Below are 26777 nucleotides of genomic sequence, written 5' to 3' on the forward strand. Positions count from 1 at the left end.
TCCCAAGGTTTTACTCTACATTTAGGGCGATTCGGACTATATAATGCACCACATTTCACCTCGGTGCTAATATGTCCGCCGATTACCTCACACATCTAATTCCTGTCGACAAGTGGCAGAGGAGAGCATAGATCCTCGTTTCAGGTGAATTCTATGACTCCCTTCTATGTATATACACATTTACTCTACTCGCAATGAAGTCTAATGCATCTGATAAAACAATTGTGGTTCTGTCCATTTCACGGTCTGAAAGGTTAAATCGTTAGGTTTTGGATATGGCCATGGAAGTAGGACCTGGCATTCCTCGGAGGTGTCCGTGTGGAGCAGCGACAGTGGTACTAACATCGAAAACCAAGGAGAACCCTGGCCGGCGGTTCTACAGATGCGGGGTAGTTTTTGGGGAAAATCACGTGTTCAAGTGGGCTGATGATGCCGTGCTGGAGGAGATAGAAGCACTAGCGGTAAAGCAGTCGGTAATGGAGAATGAACTGATTGAAATCAAGGAACAACTTCTAGATATTAAAAAAGATATTACGGAGATTGTTCAGGTGGTTGCGGCATTTTCTTCCAAACTTCAAAAGTAATGTGAGTTATGTATGAAGAAGAGATAAATTGCTTAACCTCTGTCGCCACCCTCTGTTTTTATTTTAATGTAAACACCCTGTTTTGTATCGATGACCCCCTTGTGAATCATCAATCCTGTTATAATGACTCCTTTGGGTAGCTCTGAATAATTGTATATATCTATATAACTTTCGTTCGATTGATTAACAAAATGCGTCAATGGATAATTTGAATTCTAACTCTATTACTTATGTTTAGCCGTCCAACTATGTGTAATGTCTGCTAATAGCATTAATGCGCTAAATTATTAAGTTTCCGGCTAAGCCATCAATTAGCAGGCTACAGAGCATTTTGATCAGCCAAGCCGTATAAGGGTTAATGATGTTAGCCGTATATTTATATTTATGGGGTTGGGGTTTAGGGTTTATAGTCTGAGAATGTGTTAGGGCCTGTAGTGTTATAATGGTTTAGCTTTTTGACCCATAAAAGGGTTTACGGTACTAAATGGATGTAAGGTTTATTGTCTCCTAAGGGTTTAGGGTTTAGGATTATATAAGGGTTTATGATTATATAAGGCTTTAGGGATAAGAGTTTTGGGATTTGGGTTTAGAGTTCAGGGTTTAGTGTTTAGGGTTTAAGCTCTCTTAAGGGTTTAAGGTGTAGGGTCTCCTAAGGGTTAACAGATTTATGGTTTAGGGTTTATAGACTCCTAAGGGTTTAGGGGTTTAGGGTTTAGGGTATATAGTGATTTGGGTTTGGGGATCAACGTTTAGGGTTTAGGGTTTAGGGTATATAGTGATTAGGGTTTAGGGTTAACGATTTTGGGTTTATGGTTTAGGGTTTATGGTCGCCTAAGGGTTTAGGGTTTAGGGTTTAGGGTATATGGTATATTTAAGGGTGTAATGGTTTGGGGTTCATAGTCTCTCTGGGGTCTAGGGTTAACTATAATGCCTACTAAAAACTTAGGTTTAGCCGTTTAATGAGGTATAAAGTCTACTAATATCATTAATTCGCTAAAGTATTAAGCTTCCCGGCTATGCTATGGATTAGCAGGCTACAGAACATATTGATCATCCAAGCCTAACGATAGTTTGTTGGGAGATGAAGTTAGCTTTATATTTAGATTGTTATGGTGGTTGGGATACGGGTAATATAAAGGTTTAGTGTTTATCGTTTATGATTATATAAGGGTTTAGGGATTAGGGTTTTGGGATTTGGGTTTAGGGTTCAGGGTTTAATGTTTAGGGTTTAAGCTCTCCTAAGGGTTTAGGATGTAGGGTCTCCTAAGGGTTAACGGGTTTAGGGTTTATAGACTCCTAAGGGTTTAGAGTTTAGGGTATATAGTGATTCGGTTTAGGGTTTACGGTTTAGGGTTTAGGTTTTGGGTTTATGTCTCCTAAGAGTTTAGGGTTTTAGGGTTTAGGGTATATAGTTATTTATGGGTGTAATGGTTTGGGGTTCATAATCTGTACAGGGTTTAGGGTTTACTGTAATGTCTACTAAAAACTTAGGTTTAGCCGTCTAACGAGGTTTAAAGTCTACTAATAGCATTAATGCGCTAATGTATTGAGCTTCCCGGCTACGACCTGGATTAGCAGGCAACATAACCTATTGATCATCCTAGCCTAACGATAGCTTGTTGGGAGATGAAGTTAGCCTTATATTTAGATTGTTATGGTGGTGGGGATACGGGTAATATGAGGGTTTAGAGTTTATCGTTTATGATTATATAAGAGTTTATGGATTAGGATTTAGGAATTTGAGTTTAGCGTCTTCGGTCTAGGTTTTTGGGTTTAGGGTTCATGGTTATATCAGGATTTAGGGTTTAGGGTATAGATTTTAGTGTTTAGATGTATTAATGGTTTATATAAGGGTCTAGGGATTAGGGTTTTATGGTTTAGGGTTTAGTGTTTAGGTCTTAGGATTTATGGTTTAGTGTTTAGGTCTAAGGGTTTAGGGTTTAGATGTATTAATGGTTTATATAAGGGTTTAGGATTTAGTGTTTTGGTCTTAGGGTTTAGGATTATATGAGGGTTTTGGGTTTAGGGGTATTTATGTCGTTCAGTTCAGTTGTAGTACAAGGGGTTAAGAGTTTGTTGTTTAAGCTATAAGGAGTTGAACATTACTTAACCAGTTAGAAATTGCTTTACAGATGTATGAAATATGTTATCCGGGTACTCAAATGTTATATGACGACAGTCTAATTGTAACCGAGATAACTCAAAGTCTAAAAGTGTAGAGAACTCATTATTTATCACCACACAGCGTTTATCCAAATCCCCTACATACCCCAGATGGTGTAATGCTAGTTAATTTAAGAGAATATTAAACATAAGTAGGAATTTATTCCACCATCTGCAACCGCCAACCATCCAGTACAATTCCTCCAATCGCCAAAAGTTCCCTCCATGATTGTTTCACCTGATGCTTATCTTAGATTGGGTTCTTGCAAGTCGCCTTGTTGTGTCCAATTCCCTTGCACCTGCCGCATTTGATCCTTCTGCGAACACATTTCACCTGTTTACATTCGAAGATATGTTGTGTTAATTGCAAGATTACCACGCAAGACACTGTTGATTAAATAACATGCAACTAAAGACCTACACGTTTTTTGCCTCTTGAAAAATATCTCAGCTTCTTAGGTCTCTCCGGTGGGCGTCACGTAGCTGGTGGACCCAACTGGAGGTCGGACACAATAGAAGACATTCCTACCCCCACTGGTGAGGCTGATTCGGGGAGTATAATTCCTTCATAGGCACGATTCAGGGAGTCTAGCTTGTATTCATCAATAACCAGCTCCTCCACATTTATCTTAGCTTTGAGTGCAGCAGCAATGGCATAAGAGCATGGAATAGCTAGCATCTGAAACTCAAAACAGCTGCAAGTCCTTGTGCGGAGGTTAACATGGAAGCTTCCGCCAGTCTTGTTCCGTATCTCGTACTCCTTCTCAGCTATGTCGACCACCTCATATCCTCCGGTCATCTCGAAGTTGTTTGTCAGGATTCCTTCAATGCGTGGGGTGAGAACTCCACCGCTCTTGCTAGCCGAATCACGTCTCTTTGCAAACCATGTCATTAGCTTCCCCCTGATGAAATCGATCAATTGGACAATGGGAAACTCTCTCGCTTTGCTCAAAACAAAATTCCAAGACTCAGCGAGGTTGCTGGTCATAACATTGTACCGGTTTCCAGGGAAATTGGATCGCGCCCAATGCTCAAAACCGATCTCGATTAGGTATGATGCACACTTTGGATCCATCGCTTTAATCTCGTTGAATGTAACGTAGAAATCTCTCAACTTATAAGCCCTTGCTGCCTTCGCAACTAGGTATTCCAAATGCCTCCCACAAAAATTGGACCTGATGTTTCTCTTCAGATGGAGAACACAAATGCAGTGGCCTGAACTTGGATACACCTGACATCAAATTGTTTATGCAGCCGAGTTAATTCATTTGTTAACTATACATTAAATTATCTAGCCTGACAAGTACATTTCTAACAAGGCTAAAGAATTATATTTCCGGCTAAACAAAATACAATCATCCTAAACTCAGTTACTGACCTTGCTAATCCCTTTGTAGATGGAGGGATGCCTGTCGGATACGACGACCAATCCAGGCTCATTGGGCACAAATGCTGATAGGTTTTGGAAAAACCACTTCCACGACTTGTCATTCTCGCTATAAACAATGGCGAAGGCTAAGGGAAGTAGTTCCCATCTTGGGTTGGTGCCGTGAGCAGACATCCTGCATATCTTCCTTTTAAATGAGTCCCATCAACGACCACTACCTTCCTCATCCCTTTATATCCTTCAATTGAAGCTCCTAAGGCGAGGAACATATATTTGAACCGGTGGCCCCCTTCCTCGGTTTGGTCTGTGTGTAAGTTGGCTAAAGATCCAAGATTTGCTAAGACCAGATTATTTAGATAAGACGGAAGCTTTATGTAAGAAGCATTACACGTTCCGTGGCCATTATCCACAGCCATATCCCTTGACTTCCACGCTTTCCAGTATGAAATCGAGACGTCATGGTCACCATGCATCATCATTCGAATTTCCCTCGGCCTAGGCCCGATACCGTTTCCAGCAAATTTTGCTTTCATCAGTTCTCCAATGACCACTGAAGTTGCTTGGCCTTGGTATCCACCACGCTCTGCAATAGAACATGTATGAACGATGGCAAGTTTTCTCACCTCAAAAACCTCTGAATCCTTTAGCTTTGTCGCATACACACGCCATGGGCAAGTTGAGCTAATGCATTTCAGTATCATCATGCTCGGATCTGACTTGGCGCTACAGTAGCAAAACTTTTTAGCAATAGCAAACATTGCTATATGCTGCTTGAATGAATCACGGTTCCTGAACATCATCCCAACTTCGAGCTGAGCTCCATAATCATCCATTTCACCTGCTTTATTAAAGAAGCAAAGTATTGGTTACAGATGCATAATGTGTAAGTGAAAAACCTAGATAAGATATCGGTTTAAGGTTAGAATAGCATTGGAAATTACCGGTCAAAAAGGTAGGTATTGTTAATACAACTCACTTAACTGGTTACAAACGAAGACAATATATCGACTAGCAAATTTAAGACGGTTAAATTTATATTTAACCCCAAAACAGGCCACATTGAGTTAAACCTTTTAATATCCGTCCAAAAGTCTTACAATACTCGACTAAAGAAATATTATTCAAACCATTTATTTAGTGGGGCTTGCAATAAACAACTTGGTTATTGTATTGGATATGCTAGTGTCAAAAAAAAATAAGAGCTTTCAAAACATACTCAGCTTACTTGTGAATCAATAAATATCATATATTGCAAGCTAACTTCATTTAAAGTACCATAACTTCATTACATACATGGACCAAAGCCACAAAAATTTTCATCCTTGATGTAAACGTTTACAACATTTTGAACAACCAACAAAAAACTTTCCAACCCCTAAACACGTTCCCTTTATGCCGCCAAGATGCCATCATTCAAAAACTGAGACTTCAAACCATGAAAACCATACCCTTTGCTACCGGTTAAATAAAAGTTTAACCCCAAAAAATTATCCCATGGGTTATACTTTATCTTAACCGTCGAAAAGTTTCACAATACCCGATTTCATACATACTAAGTGAAACACAAACATATTTAACATGGACCATGAAGCTTGATTTAAATCAGAACCCACCCTCTGTATCGCTCCCCTCCGAAGATGTGTTGTCGACATTAGCAGAAGGGCATGTCAGAGCATCACGTTCCCCTGAGCCACATCCCAAACCTAGTGTCAGTGATAGGCCGGGAAGAGTGGAGTCGACCTTCTCTTTTGTTGTTCCGGAAGGTCCATGCACAGCAGCATCTCCCTTGCCTGATTAAGAATGTAGACTTAGTGATTTAAACTTGGACTAATGAATTAGAAGTCTAATGAATATATGCTTCATGAATACCTTCGCCTCCAATCTCCCTTGGTGCGATGGCCGATTCTAAGAGAGTGGAAATGATAGCAGTGGGCACAGTTGATGATTCCCCTGCTGTCTCATGCAAAGCAACAACATCTTTATTCCCAACTTGAGAGATGACACCACCACCAACCAACGTCTGGTCCTGAGTCATACGTAGGTCGGACTCCTTGTTGTTGGGGAGAAGGAAAAGCCCTTCCACAGACTGGTAGTTATCTTCTATTAGCTCATTCCAGAAAGCTGAGTCCTGTGTGACAAGGCCACCATCCCTCTGGGCGTTGTAGAACTCTGGATAGTCCAAAAAATCCAGCCCGACATCCCAAAGCACCGATGGGGCATCTGCGGCGGGGATTTTTGCAAGTGGTTGAGGCTGCAGAGGAATGATCACACCTGTGTTCACCAAAAATCCATTATTAAATGCTCGTTATTATAAAAATTTGTTAAAGAGTTCATCTTTACTAAATAGCCGTCCAATACACCTCAACAAACGTTATTACTTTGTATAGCCGATTAACACAAAAAACATACCTCCAGTTCCTTCTAAGTTTCCGTTCCCTGTCCCACCCGTCTGCAAAACATCCACCATCTCATCATCATCATCAAGTTGAATGATCTTTCTTCGTTGTGTAACCACAGAAGATGGTTGAGGGCGCAGAACCCTGTCAGCATGTCCAATCTCCAGCGCAACACTGTGGAGGATAAGAATCTCTTGCTCTCCAAATATCTCATTCATCACCCTCTCACTAGTAACAAGCCTCTCACCCAATACCAAGCCTGAAAAAATTACAAAAATGTTTTATTAAAATTCTTGGATTAGCATAGTAGTTGAAGAACATCTAATCTTTCTCATCACTTACTCTCGTATCTCGCTCTAGCCCTTTCATCCTGACCATCACCGACCATGTAGGTTGATGAGCCAATGGTGAAATTGGAACGACAGAGGAACTGGAACTCAGTAACATTCTTAGCTCCAAATGTAACAAGAAGTGTTATCTCACTAAGCGGGGTCTCCTGCTAATTAAACTGACAAGGTCAGCTGTCGTAGCAATTGTTATCGGCGGTGACGGTCCACTTGGAAACATCATCCAGTTAGGCATCCCGTACGTTATGAGGACCGGAGTAGCACAACCCAGCATGTAGTTCTCCCTAACGGTAGCATCGACGACCTCTAACGTTTCAGGGGAATCCATGTACATAGTGAAGCCGTAGTCTTGATGGTTTGGGACAAAGTGCCACTGTTAATGTCTGTTCTTCTTCCAATCTCCACGCCAGATTCGGAAAACACGACCCATTTCCTGAGATACACAACGATATATACATAAGACTCAATCGAAGGATTCAATCATTTGAAAAACATGGATTAAATGCTCGACTACATTAATAAACAGACATAACAACAAACTCGCTTTTACACATTTAAAACTCCTTAATAACTCAATTACCTTTAACCAAAGATTTTGTAGAGTTTCCTGAAGAAATGAGAAACCGGGTTAGACTTCTTTATAGACGCCCACAGGTTTGCGAAGATCTTCTCTCACACGAATCAGAGGGAAATCTTTTCTTAGATTCGGTGTACAACTGCGCCGTTTCCGTCAGACTTAACTCCAAGATATTGTATCGTTTTGTTTACCGATGCAATATCTTCTAATGTAAACGGAATCTTTTTTTTATCTTGCCAATTCTAGCTAAATATTTTGTGTCAGAACTAAAACCCTAGAAGCCTAAAACCGAGAACAAGAGACATGAAGCGTCAAGGGTATCCTAGTCTTTTTCACTCGTCTTTGGTTGCCACGTCGTCAAGGGTATCCTAGTCTTTTTCACTCGTCTTTGGCTGCCACGTCGGCACAAGTTTTTGGTCTTTGGTGTTTCGCTAATATGGCACTCTTGTTATGTTTTTGGCCTAAATTGCTCTTTTTAGTAAATGTGATTTGTTAATCAGTTAACGCAAAAATACCACAGTTGATTATCGTAAGAGAAAAAGACGAAAGATATCAAAAATCCTTACTTTTACAGTTCTATTTCTCTCCCTCTCTCTACATTGCCTCTTTTTTAACTTGTTTGAAAAAAAAACTAAAGCTGTCGATGATATATATTATGTACTAGAGTTGAAACTGATTTTCAAGGGCACAATTGTTATTTTAAGTGTTCTGTAGCTACGTCCACTTGTCTAGTTTTACTGGTTAGGGTAGATCACTAATTTCTTGACTCAATAGATAGCCCAAAAATAGAATATATATCTATGTTTATATCATTTAAATTTAATTATATATCACATAAAATATATAAAAAGATGGTCTGAATTTGCTTATATAGAGTGATTGTAAATAAACAATAGTGATTATTTTGATTTATGTGATTGCTAATTCAATTATATACGTGATAATTATTAATTTTTCAATTATTTAATATATATTTATTATATTATAATATGTAAAACCTCAAAATAAATAATAACACAAAAAATCATTTGTATTTACACTGCTCTCCCTGTGGGTTCTTTATTACTTCGACTAAAAAGTTAAACAAAAATATTTTATTATTTCCAACCGATAAAAATAACAATAATACGGAGATATTATTAAAACGGAATGGTGCAATTTCCATCAACTGTTTTTCTTTTGATTCAAAAGCTTTTTGAACCAATCAGCTGATTTTTTGGGGTATCTCTTACATCCATCTTTGAAATCCACGTAAACCAGCCCGAATCGAACGGTATATCCATTTACCCATTCGAAGTTGTCCAACAATGACCACGCAAAAAATCCCTTCACATTAGCTCCAATCCTATTTCATAATTTAACAAAAGCATTTGCAGCACCGTTGCACAAGTCTATACGTTTGTTTAAGTCCACTTATACATAAACTTAGTTATCTTTTTTAGTTGTAACATGGGTAAGTGTGGAATTCTTAATATTAGAGGTAAGAATGCTTACGAGATCGCGTCTTGAACCATCTCAAGATGTCGAGCGTAGAAATCTATTCTGTCGCCGTCGTTAAGAAATATTTTACCGGTATTAAATTCATCTCTACCTACAAGGTATATATTATCCAGAAACTAAAACTCATTGTCAAATATATAAATATATTTAGATCATGGATTTGTGAATTACCATTTTCGGTTATGTACATGACTGGATCTTTGAACTTGTATTTTGCATAGAGGAGAAGATCACGAATTCCCTTTGGATATATCAAAATCCAATCTGATGCAGCCTATAAATATAAAAACACAGATACAGGGCTTTTATGAGCCTAGACAGTGTAACTTTCACCGAAAAAATGCAAGGTTTTATGACATTAGTTTAGACAAGTACCTTTGGACCGATGGGAACTCCTTCTCTTTCACCTGTTAACATACTTTTAGGCTTGTAAAATTTCGATTTATTTATTTTAAAATGATAAAAGTAACTTGGATGATGCGAAAACCGACCTGTGACGCTGGCACAAGGATCAGAGAAGAGGGTAACATTTTCGTTAGAGCAGGGGACATCCTTTGCATAAGCAGAAGAGTAATAATTAATGCCAATGAAATCATATGAGCCCTTTAGCATCTTAGATTGTTGTGTAGTGAATGTAGGCAAACGACCGCCTTTTACGTTGTTGACCATGTCGACTGGGTATTTACCGGTCACAAGTGGCTCCAGAAAGTAGTCAATTGTGAATGCCATGACTCGTGCCACAGCTAACCTATCTTCGGCTGATTCTGTATACGGCAAGTACCAACCCGCGTTCAGAGCGATACCAACTTTACCTTTTTGAGATTCCTGTTGAACGACGTTCAAGAGCAGATTTCTCATAAATCGCAAAGATATTTACACACAAAGAATCGATGATTCATGGTACAGGTTATTTACGGCGTATGATGGTTATGAACACGGTTGGTTTTGGTAACTTGACTTTCAAAAAACAGAGTGGAACTTGTTTTCTTTTACTCACCTTGTATTTTTCTCTGTAGACTTTTACGGCGGCTCCATGAGCAAGGATGAGATTGTGACCCACTATATAAGGCTCAGTGGCTCCATCTCCGCCTGTGCAATTAGGGTTTGTGAATTTGGAACATCTTCCTGGAGCCAATCCACCTGCAACATACCCTTGTTGCACCACAGCCAGTGGCTCGTTCAATGTCATCCAGTGCTTCACTCTATCTCCAAAATTCTTAAAGCAAATATCCGCATAATCGCGGAAATCGTTTCTGTTTCGTCCACCCAAAAAAAAAAAAAAATCAGCGGATTTTGTTGTAAATATATATGATATATCATGTTAACTGTCAATATATATTTTTTTTCTTTTTTTCTGTGATATTACAAATGCTAAGAAATATAGGTTTAGAGGACTTACACAATTTTTGCGCCAAGGAATCCACCGTAAGCATCTTCAAGGCTTTGTGGTGTGTCCCAATGGAAAATGGTGACAAAGGGCTTAATTCCTATAGTGACACAATATTTATAATACTGCTTGTGTAGCCTTCATCACTTAAAAACATATCTTATATTTGAAGGGTGGAAGAAATCTGATTAGTAGATATATATCTGTCCAAGATTATTTTCTTAGTGTCAGGAGATTCCTTTCAAAAAGTTATAGATAATTCAGTGGCCAACTTTTGAAATCAAACCACACAACTTAATTGGAAGTCAGTCAGATTTGGTTTATTTGGTTGGCATTATGTTTTTGTATTTGAAGATATTAACTTAAGAAAACTTCATTGATCAATTAGAAATCATTAGAAGAAAGTCTTAGGATAAGCATAATACTGTGAATCAAAATTGTGATCTAATACATCACAGTTAGAAAAAGTACACATACTTATGTCCAACTTTGAAAAACATTGTTTTTACTGAAACCTTAATTCAAAGTAATGTGATACGGAGAGGGTATTTTTACCTTTGGACAAAAGCTCATTGATCAAGTTGTTGTAATAGTCAATACCAGCCTGGTTAATTCCTCCTTTTAGATTCCCTCCTAAATTAGAAACCGCATTAATATTATTGGTTCTGGAAATTAATCGAATATCATAACAACCTCCAAAGAGAAGAAAACTTACGAGGCAATATTCTCGACCATGAGATAGAGAATCTGTAAGCATTGAAGCCAATTTGATGCAATAAAGCCACATCTTCCTGTAGTCCAATGTTTAAATAAAAAATAATAATTTGATATAATGGAAGATTATGGCAGATTTTGTGGCCAACGCCAACAAAATTTACATACTCAAAGCCAAAAAAGACAATTACCTTGTAAAGATGGTAAGAGTCATCTGCAACAGACCCATTGCTACCATCATTTATCCTCTCTGGCGGATTAAAATACAATAAAATCATTGGTTGAGTTTAGGCATTTTAAAAAAAACTTTATAACTTTAAATATAGAATTTTTTACTCTCCAAAAAAGAATTTTAAAACATCAAATTTAGAGTTTTGAAAATTAAAACTTCATATTTAAAGTTTCACTACTTAAAGGAAAAAATTTCAAGTTTCATTTTTTATTTGTATTTTGGTCCTTACAATTAATTACACATCACATTTATGATTTTTAATTTTTTTCTCGTTTATCATTTTAATCTTTAGATTTTTAATATCTCATAAATATTTTAATTTTTTTTAATAAATTCAAGTTTTACACATTAAATTAAATAAAAAAATTAAAATAAGATTTATAATATTTCAAAATTAGCATTAGACAACAAGAATATTACAAAAAAAATTTAATAATTTCTTTTTAAAAAAGGTACATGAAGACATAATTATTACACAAATTTAAATATCAAAACGAAACTAATAATCTGTTAAATTTTCTTCGGAACCTCCAAAATCTTCAAAATATTGTCCAAACAAATTTGTGGAACGGAAGATGGAGCATTATGGAAATAATTTTACGGAGATAATTTTATGGAATATTTTTCTTGTAGTTTAATATTTAATTATATATAATGAGATAAACTGATTTTCTTTAATTATGTATACTTAATGCATGTATCTTCAATCTAAACTATTCTTTTGATCCGATAAACCTGAGATTTGAAGTAAAGTAAAACCTGGGTATTTTTCAGAGAATGTATCCCATATACTGGGTCCTCTACCATCTTCATGGGCAGCTCCTTCAATCTGAGAATTATTACCCCATAAATTATCTAATCAGTTATCAGATTTATTTAAGAAATGAATAATAACATTTAATTAGAAGAAACCAAAAAGAAATACCTGGTAAGCAGATGTTGCAGACCCAAAAACGAAATCTTCTGGAAAATCACTTCTTCTTAATTTAGGCGTTAAAGAGTTCTTCTTGGCAAGTACTTCATTGGATGCCAAGACAATGAGCACTAGTAAAGAAAGATATTCTCCTCTCATTAATTTTCTTTTGTTTTTCAGTTTTGCTTTCATTCCGAAGAGGATGGAGTTGGGTTTGCACTAGTTTTGTGATTCTGTAGGTAAAAAGATTTTATTAAGATAATCTGAGAGAGAGAATGGGGGGGGAGGGAGGCTTGTGAGAGAGAGAGAAATAGTTTTCTTAGCGATGTTATCATAATTATGAAAAATATCACACACGAGAAAAAATGACTTTTTATAGATATATAATTTAATTATAAAATTTAATTTTTTAATTTAAAATTTTTCAAAAAGTCATCTCACAAGACTTCATTATTTCGTTAGTCTTTATTAATTCAGGAAACCTTTCAAAGATAATTCTTTATATATTAACCGAGGAGTATTATAAATTTTAAGGATAGCCACGTAGGCCTGAGCATTCGGGTCGTCGGGTCAGGTTCGGATCGGATTCTTTTGGGTCCAGGTCTTTCGGATCTAAGAGTTTAGGACCCGATAAGGTAATTTCAAATTTTCGGTTCCGGGACGGTTCGGATCGTGCCGGGTCCGAGTCGGGTCGAGTCTTAGATAATTAGACCCATTCGGGTAACTAGAATTTATCGGTTCGGATTCGGTTCGGTTTCGGGTCGGGTTTGGTTCGGGTTCGATTTAAAAAAGACCTAAAAATACAAAAAATATCTGAAAATATTTATATATCCGAAAATATTCGAATTTTTTTCAAAATTTGTGTTTTTATTATATTAAAATGTGTATATATATTAAACTATGCGAGATACATCAACAATTCGTTGTCTCCTAGTGGTTGACCCCCATGTTCTCTAGACGAATAACCACTCTTCGATTCCCCCCTGATGCATTTTATTTAATTTATATTTTTAATTCGGGTACCCATCGGGTTTCCGGTTTGGGTCGGGTCGGGTCCAAGACCCGCGGGTCCTCTGCAACAAGACCCAATAGGGTAATTTGATCGGGTCGGTTCCTACCCGAACCGGGTTTTTCCGGGTTGGTTTCGAGTCGGGTCTTCGGGTCCGGGTAAAATGCCCAGGCCTATAGCCACGTATCATCACTAAGATGATTTTAAGAATACTTAGAAAAATAGGTTGGTTCATCTGAATATATATTATATTTTTTATTAAATTAACTATCAAATTGATTGAATGTGCATAAAAGAAAAATATTATTCATTATTTTCTTAAATAAAAGTTACGGAATTACCTAATATGATTAACATATATACGACAATTAATGATTTTAAATAATAAATATTTGATTATAGTTTTTGTATCCTCCATCATTTTTAAAAAATTTTATATTATAAAAAAAATTAAACAATCACATTAACGATATAATAAAAAATCTAAATTTTTTTTCTTATATGTTATATTTTGAATTTTTTAAAACGGCTATAAAGTACTAAAACTTTTAAAAGTCTTACAATGAAAATTGTGAACAATAATTTTAGTTATTTTTTTATATAAAAAATACAAATGATCATAAAATGATATGAATATGAAGTATTATTTAATAGATATTCAGATTAAATATGTATATATATATATATTAATATTATTTAAATTAAACTATATACCATATAAAATACATAAATATGCTAATTCTGAAATTTTCATTGAAAAGTATTGAGAGATTAATATTTATTTTTAAAATTTGCATTGAATTTTTAAAACGATTCTAAATTACTAAAACTATTAAAAACTCACATTGAAAATTTTGTGATTAATGGTTTAAATTTTTTGTTATAGAAAATATAAAAATGTTAAAAAAAATCATATGAGTAGAAGCTAGGAAAATTTAATTAAATATTCATAGTAAAATATACTAATTATTTGGTGGTAAATATTTTTGACAGCATTTTGGAAATGTCTTTAAAAGGATTTAGGAAACATAATATTAGAGATTAAGTAAATATAATTTTGGTTATGTGAGAATCTTTAGTTAGTAAAATATAGAAATTTGTATTATTTCAAAAAGAATTGTAGATATTTGTAGTTGGAAATAGTATAGGTTAAGAGAAATATAAAAAGTATAATTTTTTAAAAAACTATTCTAGAATAAAATTGGATTCATTGTTTTAATAGATTGTACATATTAAGATATAGGTGATGTAAATAAGATAAACCAAAACCATTTTGAACAGATAAATGATAAATAATTTTTTTTTGAAAGATCAGTGAACGCACTTTCTCCTTCTGTATCACATTAAAGTATATCACATTATTATTAGTTTGAGTGTTTTTATGTAATTAAAAAAACGAACAACAGAAGGACAAACAAAATATAGATAATCTGCCATCCAAGATTTATACATGCTTTAAGCAAGAAATAATTTTTTACAAAAGCAATCTTTATACTTAATTTGAAAAGAATAACTATAGTAATTGTATAAATTTAAGTTTAACTCCGCGCAGGACATGTATTATTACCTAGTAATAAAAGTATTTCCAAGTTTTTGTTTAGTTATAAAAAGATTGTGAATAGAAAGAATATATATATTTGCATTCAAATTTTAATTTTGAATTATTTTTGACAAATTCTTCTAAAATATAACTAGTTGGTTATTCAGGGTTTTTGGACGGGTGAATTGCCTGATTTTTAAAGAACAATTTTCTCAACTAACACAAAATAATTTTATCACAAATAATTCACAAAAATAAATGACGAAATAAACAATCATTATTGTACAAAAATTAAACTACCTTTAATTAACGACGTATTTAATATAGTAAATATGTATAAATATTTATTTAAAACTTAAAATAAATATTACTGTTAAAAATTATACACTGTAGGCTCTAACCCTTAAAATCCTAATCACTTAATCTCAACCCCTAATTCATATAATCAATCCATAAAGTCCAAATCTAATCCAAAAGCATTTTAATCCTAGGGTACATGTATCTTTTGCATTTGAATGTGTTATTTTATCATTTGAATATGCTATTTTATCATTTTTTTGTACATTATTGTGATTACAAATTTATGCTATTTTCAAAAGTTACCCTATGAATAATGGTAAAACTTTTGTATTCTTCTAATAAGTGTTCTTTTAGAGTTTTATAAATACAGTTTTGGAAAAAAAAAATATTTTAACATTATTTAAGGGTAAATTTCTAAAATATTTAATGAAAACCTTATAAACTACAACAACATTTGTAGTTATAGTTACCGTCTATGTAACAAATGTTCTTTAGTCCGTCTATGTCATGTTTTGTCTTAAACTCTCACGACAAGAATGGCCTTGTGGCGTTTTATCTCGAACCTTGTGATTGTTGATTGTTTCGATATTGGTGTTTTTCATGTTCCTTTATTTTTCATGTGAACTCCGCACCGGTTTAGATTATCCAAAATAAAGAGCAATATAAATGCATTGACGCCCAAAAAGAAATTAAAGAACAAACAAATTAGCAAGAAACACTCCTGTTGGCATGTCAAAAAAAAAAACACTCCACTTGGCCATGCTTTTTAAAATGCAGTTGCACTCAATAGGAAAAAAATTGAGTGACATATTAAAAACAGCAATGGAACCAAACAAAAATCAAAATATATCTTTGCTGGTTTTAGCCGATTTTACCAGCGAGCTATTATGTAGCATGTGATTGTTGTCTGTACGTTACTTTATTTTATAGGCATCTAATTAAAACATTATTTATGGTTAAAACTTATCGGATTTAGAATTGTCTACTAAAATTTTGATTATTTTTTTAATAGATATATTTAATTCAACCCGAAAACGAGAATTTTAGATCCGGTTACGAGCCCAAATTGAACAAAAACACCTAAGTTAATGTATTACGAACTACGCTCGCCCCACCCACTAAATTTTGATATTCTAGTTTTCATTTGCCTAATATCTCTGTAAATTTTTTCATTTACCTAATCAACACGTTTCCTAATTGCTTCTTCTCGTCTCCACCCTCCACCACATAGAGAAACATCATTAGCTAGTAAATTAGTTATATTCTTAGAGCATGATTAACTCGGATTTCTTAGGACGAGCTTCTTAGCGGAAGTTAAGAAACTGTTTCTTAACTTCCTTTCTTAACTTCCGCTAAGAACCCCACTCTAGGAACCCGATGTTAATCATGGTTTTATGTATCGTATCATTGGACTTGTAACCCAAGTAATGAAACAAGACTTGTTATTAGCCTTAATGGAAGACGCGTCATCAGTTACGTCATCATCACTTGCCCCATTAAAACATTTAATACTAAACTAATCGGTCTTCTTTTAACGTTATCTCTAATCGATCTTATCCACTTTAGTGGTTACTAAATAACTCTCTTTTCCAGCATTTCTTGTCATTGCTAATCACGCAAAAAAAAAAAAAGATGGACAAAAGATGGAGTCTTCAAGGTATGACTGCTCTTGAAACCGGTGGAGTCGCAGGAATAGGGTTTGTAACCCAAGGTTCTTCTTCTGTCAGAAGTTGAATCTGTGGAACGTCTAGGTATGCCATAGTAGAAGAGTTAGCTAGTTTTGGAGCTAGAATTCATGTATGCGACATATCTAAAACTTTGCTCAATCAAAGTTTAAGTGAATGGAAAAAGAAAGGGTTTCAAGTGAGTGGCTCAGTCTGTGATGTATCCTCTCGTCCCGAGAGAGAAACACTCATGCAAACTGTCTCCTCGCATTTTGATGGCAAGCTCAACATTTTCGTGAGTAAATGGCTTTAATATAGAAACAACTACGCGTGCTTTTCAAATAAAATTTTGAGAACATCTTCTTTTTTATGCAACAAAGGTTAACAATGTGGGAGTACTTCGAGGAAAGTCAACAACAGAATATGGGGCAGATGATTTTGCTTTCCACATCTCAACAAACTTGGAACCTGCTTACCATTTTTCCCAGCTCTCACATCTTCTCCTAAAGGCTTCAGGTTATGGAAGTATCGTCTTCATGTCCTCTATTGCAGGGGTTGTATCCATGAGCGGCGGATCCATTTACGGTATAACCAAAGGTAACAGTTACTAATCAACAAGTACTTTGTTTCTGTGTTAACTCCTTTGTCCTAATACAAAATCATTTACAGGAGCTCTGAATCAGCTAGCTAAAAATTTGGCTTGTGAATGGGCAAAAGACGGCATAAGAGCCAACGCCGTTGCACCTAATATCATCAAGACTCCTCAGGCTCAACCGGTAAAGAAAAATAGAACTTTTGTTTTTATTTGTGAAAAAAAAACTTTCATTCCTCTAATCATCTCTAATTTTTCTTTGGTTTTCTTAAAGTTTCTTGATCACGTCAGTTTCAAGGAGGGGTTGCTCGGTCGAACTCCTATTGGTCGAGCTGGAGAGCCTAATGAGGTTGCATCACTTGTAGTCTTCTTGTGTCTACCTGCAGCTTCCTATATCACAGGTCAAACCATTTGTGTTGATGGAGGTCTCACGGTTAATGGCTTCTCCTATCAACCACAGGCTTGAGAATGGTCGTCTTGTCATGTTTTGTGACTGTAATATTTTCTTTTGAATAAAAAAACTCACGATATGAGGGTGTGCACGAACACATAAGCGAATTCACAATTCCATTGTGGAGATTCTAATCAGATTTGGGTTACACCTGGCAACGGCAATACATTGCAGAAATGTCTCTCTCAGATATCAAAATGCTATATTCAATCATCTGTTTTCTGCTAAGACATAAGCATATATATCATCAGGGGAAACAAACTTTTGGATGATCACTCCATTCTATGGAAACTTTTGGTTAAAATACTTTTTTTTTTTTGTTAACCTATTTTCTTATTGAATTTAAAACCAGCCAACCTCATCAACCAAAACTTAACCTAAGTCAACCTAAGTCTAGAAACATAATAAAAAGTAAACTCATTTGATTTGGAAGCTTCTATGATGTCCTGTATCATGGAGGCACTCTCTGTGATACGGACTTTGGTGATGGTTGCTGCAGTACTATACTGGTTCCACTCATCCATAAGTGATATGCAATCACTCATAAAAGTGACCTTCTTAAAAGCCAGCCTTCACTGCCATAAGTAATGCATCTCTTCTGCTTCCCTTGGAGTATTTGTAGGTTATATTGAGGAGATATAGATGTTATGTGCCTTCTTTGCTGTGTAAGGACCAACGAACACTTGCAACCTCTTTATCATCTTTCTAAGTGGTATCTACTTGACAATAATAAAGGGAATCTGCTGGAAAAGTTTCGTGTAAGTCTTCAGTGTGCACACTGGGTCGGTTGTTCCCTTCGTGCCATTGGCTTGAGTCCCTCAATGCATCATGAATCACCTTCAAAATATGCTCGCTCTTTTGCTGAAATACAAGGTTGTTTCGCATCTTCCATCCTATAAAGAAGTTTATGAGCTCTCTCTTATCTTTTTTGATCAAAGATGTCATATCTTTTATGTTTTGATGCGTATCAGACTGCACCCCTTCTTTTTTGCTGAGACTTGTAGGCGCCAATGACCAAATCTCCTTTTCTACTCTGTATTCAAATAGCAAATGGTTTTGCGTATCAAGACATTTTCCACATACTTGGCAAGTGTTGTCTACTTTCATATTCCTTCTTCGTGAGTTCTCAGCCACTGGTAGCCCTTCTTGTAGGATTTTCCACCAAAATATTTTGATTTTTGGAGGTCAACAACAGCAATGTAACATTTTATATTTGTTATATTTATTATAATGTTATGATCTTAACTTCGAATCACACATAGCCATGTTGATTCTTCACGGTTTAAACACAAATCCAAAGTAACTTCGACACCAAGATTTAACGAGTTTCCCTCCGCAAGGGTACATCTCGTGTGGGAACCTATTCCCACAAACATCCACTATCTTATCAAAGGCTTACACAACGCTCTAAGACGGCGATTTCTTTGTGTTTCAGGTACAAGGCTTAAAGAGAAACAATAACAAAGACAACGGGAAGAACACTAAAGGTGGAGACTCTAACTCCCACTTTCTATGGAGATCATCTTCTTCTCTCTCTGATATACTCTTGCTCTCTCAACTCTCTGAAGGTTTTGTAGCTCTTGTGCCATAGAGACACCCTGCGGTGAACCTCAATTAGGTTAGTTCTTCCTTGAACGTCTTGTGACTTCTTTTATACGTAAGTGATGTCGGCTTGGACAATAGATGGGATGTGTGGTATATTCTGATTTGGGCCTAGAGATTAAATGACTGAGGCAAATAATAATAAATCTAAGTTGTAAGGATAAAAATTTATACTATTACAAATACTTTTGATATTATTATGATAAATTAATTGTATTATTATTTTCTTAAATTTGTTTTTGATATTTTGAAGGTTGATATTTACCTAAAATGATATAAAAACATAGTGGAAATATTATAAATAATTTACTTTAAAAAATCTGATTGGATAATATAGTCATCTATATTATTAAAACTGAAGAAATTTTTGAATATTTTTGGAAACATAGACAGCGGTATAAATGAAAATTGTTTGGAAGTATAAAATAGAAATATAATGTCCATTTAGTAATTTCATTAATATAATTATATTAATTGTTTTCTATATTTCATTCAGTTTAACAATTTCATTAATTATATTACCTTAACAATACATCACATCATTAATTATATTACCATAATAATAATAGTGTATATTTTTATTTATTAGTTTTTAACATTAACTTTGTGCCAATTATAAAATTAAAAATGTAAAATAACTGAATTTTGCATATGGTTAAACGTTCGGTTTAGATTGTTTTAGTAAAACGTTTTTATTTTATTTTAGTTTCAATCGTTGGAAAATTACGTAGCCAAAAATATAATTCAAAGACATATTTTGTGAATAAAATAAAAAATTAAATCAAAATAATAAAAATGTATTACATTTATTGTCGCTTAATTTTTCACTCAGTATAATTATTTTACTAAATAAAAAACTCTTTTTATTTCACTTAATTTAGCCAAACACATAGAAATAGTCATTTTCTTAGTTTATAAAATCAGTTAGGCATGAACATTGGTTATCTATTTTAGGTACGGGCTATTCTTTTCGGGTTTCGTTTTTTTTTAATTTAGGCACCGCTTGAATATTATAAATTTATGTGTGGATTTTGAGTTTGGTTCTTCTGGATCTGGATGAGTTCGGTTATGTGATATCTTGCATATTTACATTGTTTTATCCATTTATTCATGTGCATTTTCACCATATAGATTAGGATTTAGCCATGTCTAGGTTGCATTTTGCATACATATGTTTCTATTAGGTATTGAAGTACCACATGGAGTTCCTGGAGACATTTGGGTGCATTTGGAGCTCAAAAGAGGTGATTAAGGTGATCATTGGACGAACAATGCATGGGAGCGACCTACCGGAGCGACGCCATGAACTCGCTCGCCATCTACGCTTCGGAACGACCTCCTAGAGCGACAAGGCAAAGTCGCTCCAGCTCCTAGAGCGACCTCACCACAGCGACACACAGAGGTCGCTCGGGTTGTGTCGATTTGAGAGCGACGAACAAGCCGGGAGCGACCTCCTAGAGCGACACCCTAAGGTCGCTCGCGTCTATGGTTTCTGAGCAAGCCGGGAGAGTCGTCTTCAGAGCGACACAGTCAGGTCGCTCGCGAGGAGACGACCTGGGAACGACGTCTTCGGAGCGACACAGCCAGGTCGCTCGCGAAGAAACGACCCGGGAGCGACCTCTCGAAGCGACGTGCCGAGGTCGCTCCGCGTCTATTTGTTTGGCCGAATTCATGTTTTCTCAAGGGCCTTTTGGTCATTTCATTATGCACGTTTTTACTTTTCAAAAACCTATGTTTTAAGCACCTTTAGTAGCCACCAGGGGAAGGATATCTCTTTTCTGGAGAACAACTAGTAAAACTTCTTTTGATTCAGATTTCATTGCTTTCATATTGTGTTCTTGTTGATTTCTTATCTATTGCTCTACATGATTAATCTGAAGTCTAATATGGGTTTAAGAGGAATCATGGAAATTAGTGAGTAATCACCTTTTGAATTCATGGGTTAGGGAGATCAAGGGTAATTAGGTTAGTTCTAGGATGTTTTAGTGTAGATCATTCTTGTTCGTTGCTAGTAGAGTATTCATAATGCATCTTCTGAGTTGACCACTCAAAAGTTGATCAATAGGCATTTCCCACCCAAAATGTGTTTGATGAAATGCCTGAGACAACTCTCCTAGGCTTTTAGTATACTTTGTCAAAGACATTTGTTGTTAAAGGTGATAGGATAGCTAATAGACTTGTTAGTAATGATTGCTTTCACATTATTCAACCAAAGACATTTGATGTTTGAGATATGTTAGCAAATGAGCATTCATCTAGACATAGAGCTTGCTTAGAATTGTGTCTAGGCTTAAGGTTGATAGTTAATTAATATTTTTTTTCTTTTCTTTTTTGAACAAATTGTCAATTAATATTATATGATATTTTTGTTCAAAATAATACATGAAAGATAAAATTAAAATTAATTAAAAATTAAAAAGGCCTTAACATTAGTGAATTTTTTTCATATAAAGAAAAATAAATTGTATCTGTAAATAGAGGTGGACACAGATCGAATATCCGGATATTTGGAGGCATTCATGTCGATTCAATCTTTAGCCACCTGGATAGTCGGTGACTCTGATATCCGAAATGATTTAGAATTTTAAAGAATATCCAATTTGATCCGTAAATAAAATAAAATTTTAAAAATAATTGAAATTTTTTATAATAACATTTTATTACAAAAATAAAATATTATTTAACTTTTTAAATTTTAATTACCTAATATAATAAATTTAATTCATAAAACTATTGTAAAACTATTGTAAACTATAATATATATAACACACACACATATATATATATATATAATTCTGTGCATATATGTATATATATGCATATAACATATCGAATTAGATATCCGTTCCTAAAAATATTGGTATTTGTGATTTGCTTTTTTTATATTGTATTTTAGTATTTGATTTGCTTCGTAGAGTTACGGATATCCATATTTTTTTATTCAAATCAAAACGGACAACGAATCGAATCAAAATTTATAAATATTTTGCTCAACTTTATCCGTAAACAATAAAAATAATATATATAGTTTAGTTTTTGATTTTTTATTTGTTTTGATTCGAACCGAAAAATCCAAAGTTTTATTGGAACCATGCATGTGAGTTTTGTATTAAAAGATACAAAGTATATAGTGTGAACACATTTATGAATATAATGTAAATGCGTTAACATACTTGTTATCAAATCATTGTGAGGATGCCACGTGTCTATTATAGTGTGAATGCATTTATTACAATACTTTTCCTTTAATATATAATGGATTTGTTCTCCTTTCATATATAAGGGATTTGCACTCAAAAGCAAAATAATTGAGTGGTATACTAAAAACAGCAACGGAAGTAAACCAAAATCATTTGCCATTTTTGGACAACTTCGCCTTTAGCTTTAAGCGAAGTATCATGTAGCATGTGATTGTTGTCTATGTACAACTGTTATACAGTCATCTAATATATTAAAATAGAACTTATGGTTTGTTAAAACCTCAATTCAAAATATTGATTCAGATAAAATAACATGTTATCAGGAGAAATCAAGTTTAAACGAAGGAAAAATATAAAAAAAATTGAAAGCTCTATTTTGTAAAATTTACAGATTTTATGTTTACATAATTTTCATTCACTTAATATAATTAATTTTTATTTAAACACTTTTATTACCTAATCCACACGTTTCCTAATTGCTTCTTAGTGTCTCCACTCTCCACCACTTAGAGAAACATCATTAGCTAGTAAATTAGTAATATTCTTATGTATTATTAAACTTGATGGAAGACGCGTCATCAGTTACGACATTATCACTTGGCCCATTAAACATCTAATAAACTAATCAGTCGTCTGATGACATTATCTCTAGTCGATCTCATCTACAACGTTTAGTGGTTTACTATATATCTCTCTTTTGCGGCATTTCTTGTCACTGCTTATCAGGCAAAAAAAATGGATAAAAGATGGAGTCTTCAAGGTATGACTGCTCTTGTAACCGGTGGAGCCGCAGGAATAGGGTTTGTCTTACTTTCTCTTTATCATGTTTGTAACCCAAGGTTCTTTTTCTGACCAGATTTCAAGGAGCTTGAATCTGTGGAATGTTTAGGTATGCCATAGTAGAGGAGTTAGCTAGCTTTGGGGCCAAAGTCCATGTATGCGACATATCTGAAACTTTGCTCAATCAAAGTTTAAGCGAATGGGAAAAGAAAGGGTTTAAAGTGAGTGGCTCAGTCTGTGATGTAACCTCCCGTCCCGAGAGAGAAACTTTGATACAAAAAGTCTCCTCGTTATTTGATGGAAAACTCAACATTCTTGTAAGGATATTAATCTTATAAGTTTCTTGGGCTTCCCAACTTAAAACCAATTGGCAATTAGTGGATTGGCCCAAGTCCCTTATATATTACTCAAGTCCCTTTCATATTTCCGATGTGGGATCTTCTCTCCAATACCCTCCCTCGAGATAATGGTGCGTATAACCATTAATCTCGCATAATCCATCATACCCCCTCCGAAATCATGTTTTATTTTCTAGCGATCTCGGCGGAACTGAGCCTTCTATGGACCATCAGTTAATGGGATGATCGAGCCACTGTCCGGGCCGGATTAATGGGTCAGGGTATTGGGCCGGCTCTGATACCATGATAAGTTTCCTGGGCTTCCAACTTAAAACCAATTGGCAATTAGTGGATTGATCCAAGTACCTTATATATTACTCAAGTCTCTTTCATATTTCCGATGTGGGATCTTCTCTCCAATAATATAGAAAGAACTAAGCATAATTCGTTTAAAAGAAATTGTGACAAAAAATCATTTGTTGTGTAACATAGGTGAACAATGGGGAGTGCTTCGAGGAAAGCAAACAACAGAATATGGGGCAGATGATTTTGCTTTCCACATCTCAACAAACTTGGAATCTGCTTACCATTTCTGCCAGCTTTCACACCCTCTCTTAAAGGCTTCAGGCTATGGAAGCATCGTTTTCATGTCCTCTGTTTCAAGGGCTGTATCGATTAACGGTGCATCCATTTATAGTCTAACCAAAGGTAATACTGACTAACCAACAAGGACTTTATGTTTCTTTGTTTTGTTGACTCCTGAGTCCTCATACAAAATCATTTACAGGAGCTCTGAATCAACTAGCTAGGAATTTGGCATGTGAATGGGCAAAAGACGGCATACGAGCCAACGCTGTTGCACCTAACATCATCAAGACTCCTCAAGCTCAACCTGTAATAATAAAAGCGAACTTTCACTTTTTTTTTGTGTGAACTTTCAACCTCAGCCTCAACCTCTAATCATCTCTTCATTTTTGTTTCTGGAAGTATCTTGAGGACGTCAGCTTCAGGGAAGGACTGTTCGGTAGAACTCCTCTTGGTCGAGCTGGAGAGCCTAATGAGGTTGCAGCACTAGTGGTTTTTTTGTGTCTACCTGCAGCCTCATATATAACAGGTCAAACCATTTGTGCCGATGGAGGCCTCACGGTTAACGGTTTCTCCTATCAACCACAGGCTTGAAAATTGTCTCGTCATGTTTTGTGACTGTAATATTTTCTTTTGAATAAAAATACTCACTGTATGAGGCACATAAGCGAATTCACAATTCCATACGGCAATACCTTGCAGCAATGTCTCTCTCAGATATCAAAATGCTATATTGAATCATCTGTTTCTACTATAACAAAATAGATTCTTAACTGAACATATAATCAGGGGAAACAAAATTTTGGACTGATCACCCTGATTCTTTGGAAACATTTGGTCCTTTCAGTGTTTTTGCTTTGAAACAGAGAGGCATAATTCACAAGATTCCAATTTGCCTTTGTGTAGATAAGTTTCTTTGTACTGAATATTCAATCCTAGTAACATCTGATCTCCATCCGAAGCTCTAAATTTCATACGATATTAAGTTGGGTGTAAGTTAGTTCACACATTGTGTTTTTGTTATCTTAAATGTTCCCCCTATCAAGCAGTGTCTATATATGTTATGTCTGCTACTCACAGGGAAAAAATGGATGACAGATGGAGTCTTGAAAGTGTGACTGCTCTTGTAACTGGTGGATCCCTTAGAGTCTGGTTTGTCTTAATTTGTACCCTATAGCTACATCATATTTTTCTGCTAATTGTTCTGCTTTAATTTAAGGTTGATAGGTACCACAAGGCTTACTTTAGGAAGAAGAACATAGGAGATTCAAATGCAGTGGGTGACATGGCAGGAACCGTTGAGACTCAGACTTCGCAAGTTGATTTCATTTGTTAGTTTTATGCTTTGATGTTCTTTCTTAAAGACGATATGAGTCTTACCATTTCGCTCGCCATGAGACTGTAAATAATATTGTACTTCAAGCTTTGTTCATTGTTCCTTACTGAAAAACTCCTTTTGTTCAAAATAAGTAAACAACAGAATATGTGGCAGCAATTTTGCTTTTCATAAAAGGAAATTTTTTTCGCTTATTTGTCAACAAACTTGGAAGCTGCTTTCCATTTTCACCACTTCAAATCCTCTCCTAAAGGCTTCATGATGGAAGCATTATCTTCATTTCCTATGTGGCGTGTCAGTTGACTTCAGGATATTGTAACCACATGTACTAGTAGATGCAGGGGAAAATGGCCAAATTCCACCATAAACTTAGTTCTTCCATTGTTTTCGTACACGAACTTTTGAGTTAATATGTGGTTAGTTCCTACATAACCGGAGTTAATTTCGGTTTAATTGTTGACCAATGCTGACGTGGCTTTATTATTGACACGCGTATGAAACCGGTTAATTTTGGTTTAAAGTCTATGTCAGTATCGGTGAAACTACGTCGTTTTGATATTTATTAAAACACAACAAATTTTGGTTTGGGCTGGTTCGAACCATCCAACAAGTTGTCGATATAATTCAACTCACCCACTGAGCCACTTGCATCTCTTATGAATAAGATACATCATCTTAGTACTTAACTATACCGAAGTGAACCCATTACTCTATCTTCTTCGTCTCTTGAAATTTTTAGACAGATGTTCGAATTGCGCGAGTCCATAGTTACATTGCTCCTGACACAGTAACGTATTCAAACATGATTGAATGCCACTGCAAAACGGGTAAGATCGAAGAAGCACTTGGGAGGTTTAACAAGTTGAGGAAAAGCTATGTTATAATCACATAACTGGTGCACTCTCTAAGAAAGAATTGTTTGAAGCAACCATGGAATTTATTATGAAACTGTGTTAACATCTGTCTTGGGTTGCGGAGGCAAAAGGAAGATGAGAGAAATAGGTTGATTTTCAATTTGAGTTAAGTACTATTATGATGCATCGTAAGCATTGATTTCGTATGTGGCTCACTGGTTGAGGTCAATATTTACGTTTACTTGGCCGGGGGTTCGAGCCAGTCCAAAAGCAACTTGTTGTGTTTTAAGTAAGAATAAAAAACGACTAGTTTCACCTATATTGAT

General features: G+C 35.2%; 4 protein-coding genes and 2 pseudogenes across 5 annotated transcripts; 3 read left to right on the top strand and 3 right to left on the bottom strand.

Annotated features, from left to right (window-relative positions):
- The first annotated feature begins 275 nt into the window (after nt 1–275).
- BNAC04G40360D (uncharacterized protein At4g04775) lies at nt 276–584 on the top strand. Its single transcript, XM_013890597.2, has one exon. It carries the CDS (start codon nt 276–278, stop codon nt 582–584), a length of 309 nt encoding a protein of 102 aa, XP_013746051.2.
- Nucleotides 585–3222: 2638 nt separating this feature from the next.
- LOC106448752 lies at nt 3223–4967 on the bottom strand. The gene is made up of 3 exons (XM_048756013.1): nt 4307–4967; nt 4126–4199; nt 3223–3978 (listed from the first exon to the last, which is right to left on the bottom strand). Exons 1-3 carry the CDS (start codon nt 4965–4967, stop codon nt 3223–3225), a joined length of 1491 nt encoding a protein of 496 aa, XP_048611970.1.
- Nucleotides 4968–5317: 350 nt separating this feature from the next.
- Nucleotides 5318–8223, bottom strand: LOC125585234. Its single transcript, XM_048753924.1, has 4 exons — nt 6873–8223; nt 6544–6789; nt 6004–6405; nt 5318–5924 (listed from the first exon to the last, which is right to left on the bottom strand). The coding sequence occupies exons 1-4, from the start codon at nt 6916–6918 to the stop codon at nt 5737–5739; spliced, it is 882 nt and encodes a 293-aa protein (XP_048609881.1). The 5' UTR covers nt 6919–8223; the 3' UTR covers nt 5318–5736.
- Nucleotides 8224–8444: 221 nt separating this feature from the next.
- On the bottom strand, nt 8445–12545 carry LOC106446949 (beta-glucosidase 15-like). Of its 2 annotated transcripts, XM_013888780.2 has the most exons (12): nt 12213–12544; nt 12047–12116; nt 11247–11305; nt 11057–11132; nt 10897–10974; nt 10354–10441; nt 9952–10207; nt 9446–9779; nt 9330–9361; nt 9126–9228; nt 8949–9045; nt 8445–8799 (listed from the first exon to the last, which is right to left on the bottom strand). In XM_013888780.2, the coding sequence occupies exons 1-12, from the start codon at nt 12390–12392 to the stop codon at nt 8619–8621; spliced, it is 1554 nt and encodes a 517-aa protein (XP_013744234.1). In that variant the 5' UTR covers nt 12393–12544; the 3' UTR covers nt 8445–8618. The 2 variants fall into 2 exon arrangements, with proteins under 2 accessions (XP_013744234.1, XP_048609880.1); XM_048753923.1 differs by having other exon boundaries at nt 9330–9779; nt 12213–12545.
- Nucleotides 12546–16677: 4132 nt separating this feature from the next.
- On the top strand, nt 16678–17914 carry LOC106448754 (annotated as a pseudogene).
- A 5290-nt stretch (nt 17915–23204) lies between these two features.
- On the top strand, nt 23205–24933 carry LOC106446958 (annotated as a pseudogene).
- The last annotated feature ends 1844 nt before the right edge of the window (nt 24934–26777 follow it).

Source organism: Brassica napus, chromosome C4 (genome assembly GCF_020379485.1).
Source record: "Brassica napus cultivar Da-Ae chromosome C4, Da-Ae, whole genome shotgun sequence".
NCBI lineage: Eukaryota > Viridiplantae > Streptophyta > Magnoliopsida > Brassicales > Brassicaceae > Brassica > Brassica napus.

Excerpts from the sequence above, each read along its gene's own strand:
- LOC106448752 (XM_048756013.1), bottom strand. The coding sequence starts at position 4,967 with ATGGATGATTATGGAGCTCAGCTCGAAGTTGGGATGATGTTCAGGAAC. Across the intron at positions 4,200-4,306 it reads AAAAGGAAGATATGCAGGAT|CATTTGTGCCCAATGAGCCT; the intron begins GTCTGCTCACGG and ends AAAACCTATCAG. Across the intron at positions 3,979-4,125 it reads TCTACAAAGGGATTAGCAAG|GTGTATCCAAGTTCAGGCCA; the intron begins GTCAGTAACTGA and ends ATTTGATGTCAG.
- BNAC04G40360D (XM_013890597.2), top strand. The coding sequence starts at position 276 with ATGGCCATGGAAGTAGGACCTGGCATTCCTCGGAGGTGTCCGTGTGGA.
- LOC106446949 (XM_048753923.1), bottom strand. The coding sequence starts at position 12,392 with ATGAAAGCAAAACTGAAAAACAAAAGAAAATTAATGAGAGGAGAATAT. Across the intron at positions 12,117-12,212 it reads CTGCAACATCTGCTTACCAG|ATTGAAGGAGCTGCCCATGA; the intron begins GTATTTCTTTTT and ends AATAATTCTCAG. Across the intron at positions 9,229-9,329 it reads GAGTTCCCATCGGTCCAAAG|GCTGCATCAGATTGGATTTT; the intron begins GTACTTGTCTAA and ends TTATATTTATAG.
- LOC125585234 (XM_048753924.1), bottom strand. The coding sequence starts at position 6,918 with ATGGTCGGTGATGGTCAGGATGAAAGGGCTAGAGCGAGATACGAGA. Across the intron at positions 6,790-6,872 it reads GGCTAGAGCGAGATACGAGA|GCTTGGTATTGGGTGAGAGG; the intron begins GTAAGTGATGAG and ends TAATTTTTTCAG. Across the intron at positions 5,925-6,003 it reads AAGGGAGATTGGAGGCGAAG|GCAAGGGAGATGCTGCTGTG; the intron begins GTATTCATGAAG and ends ATTCTTAATCAG.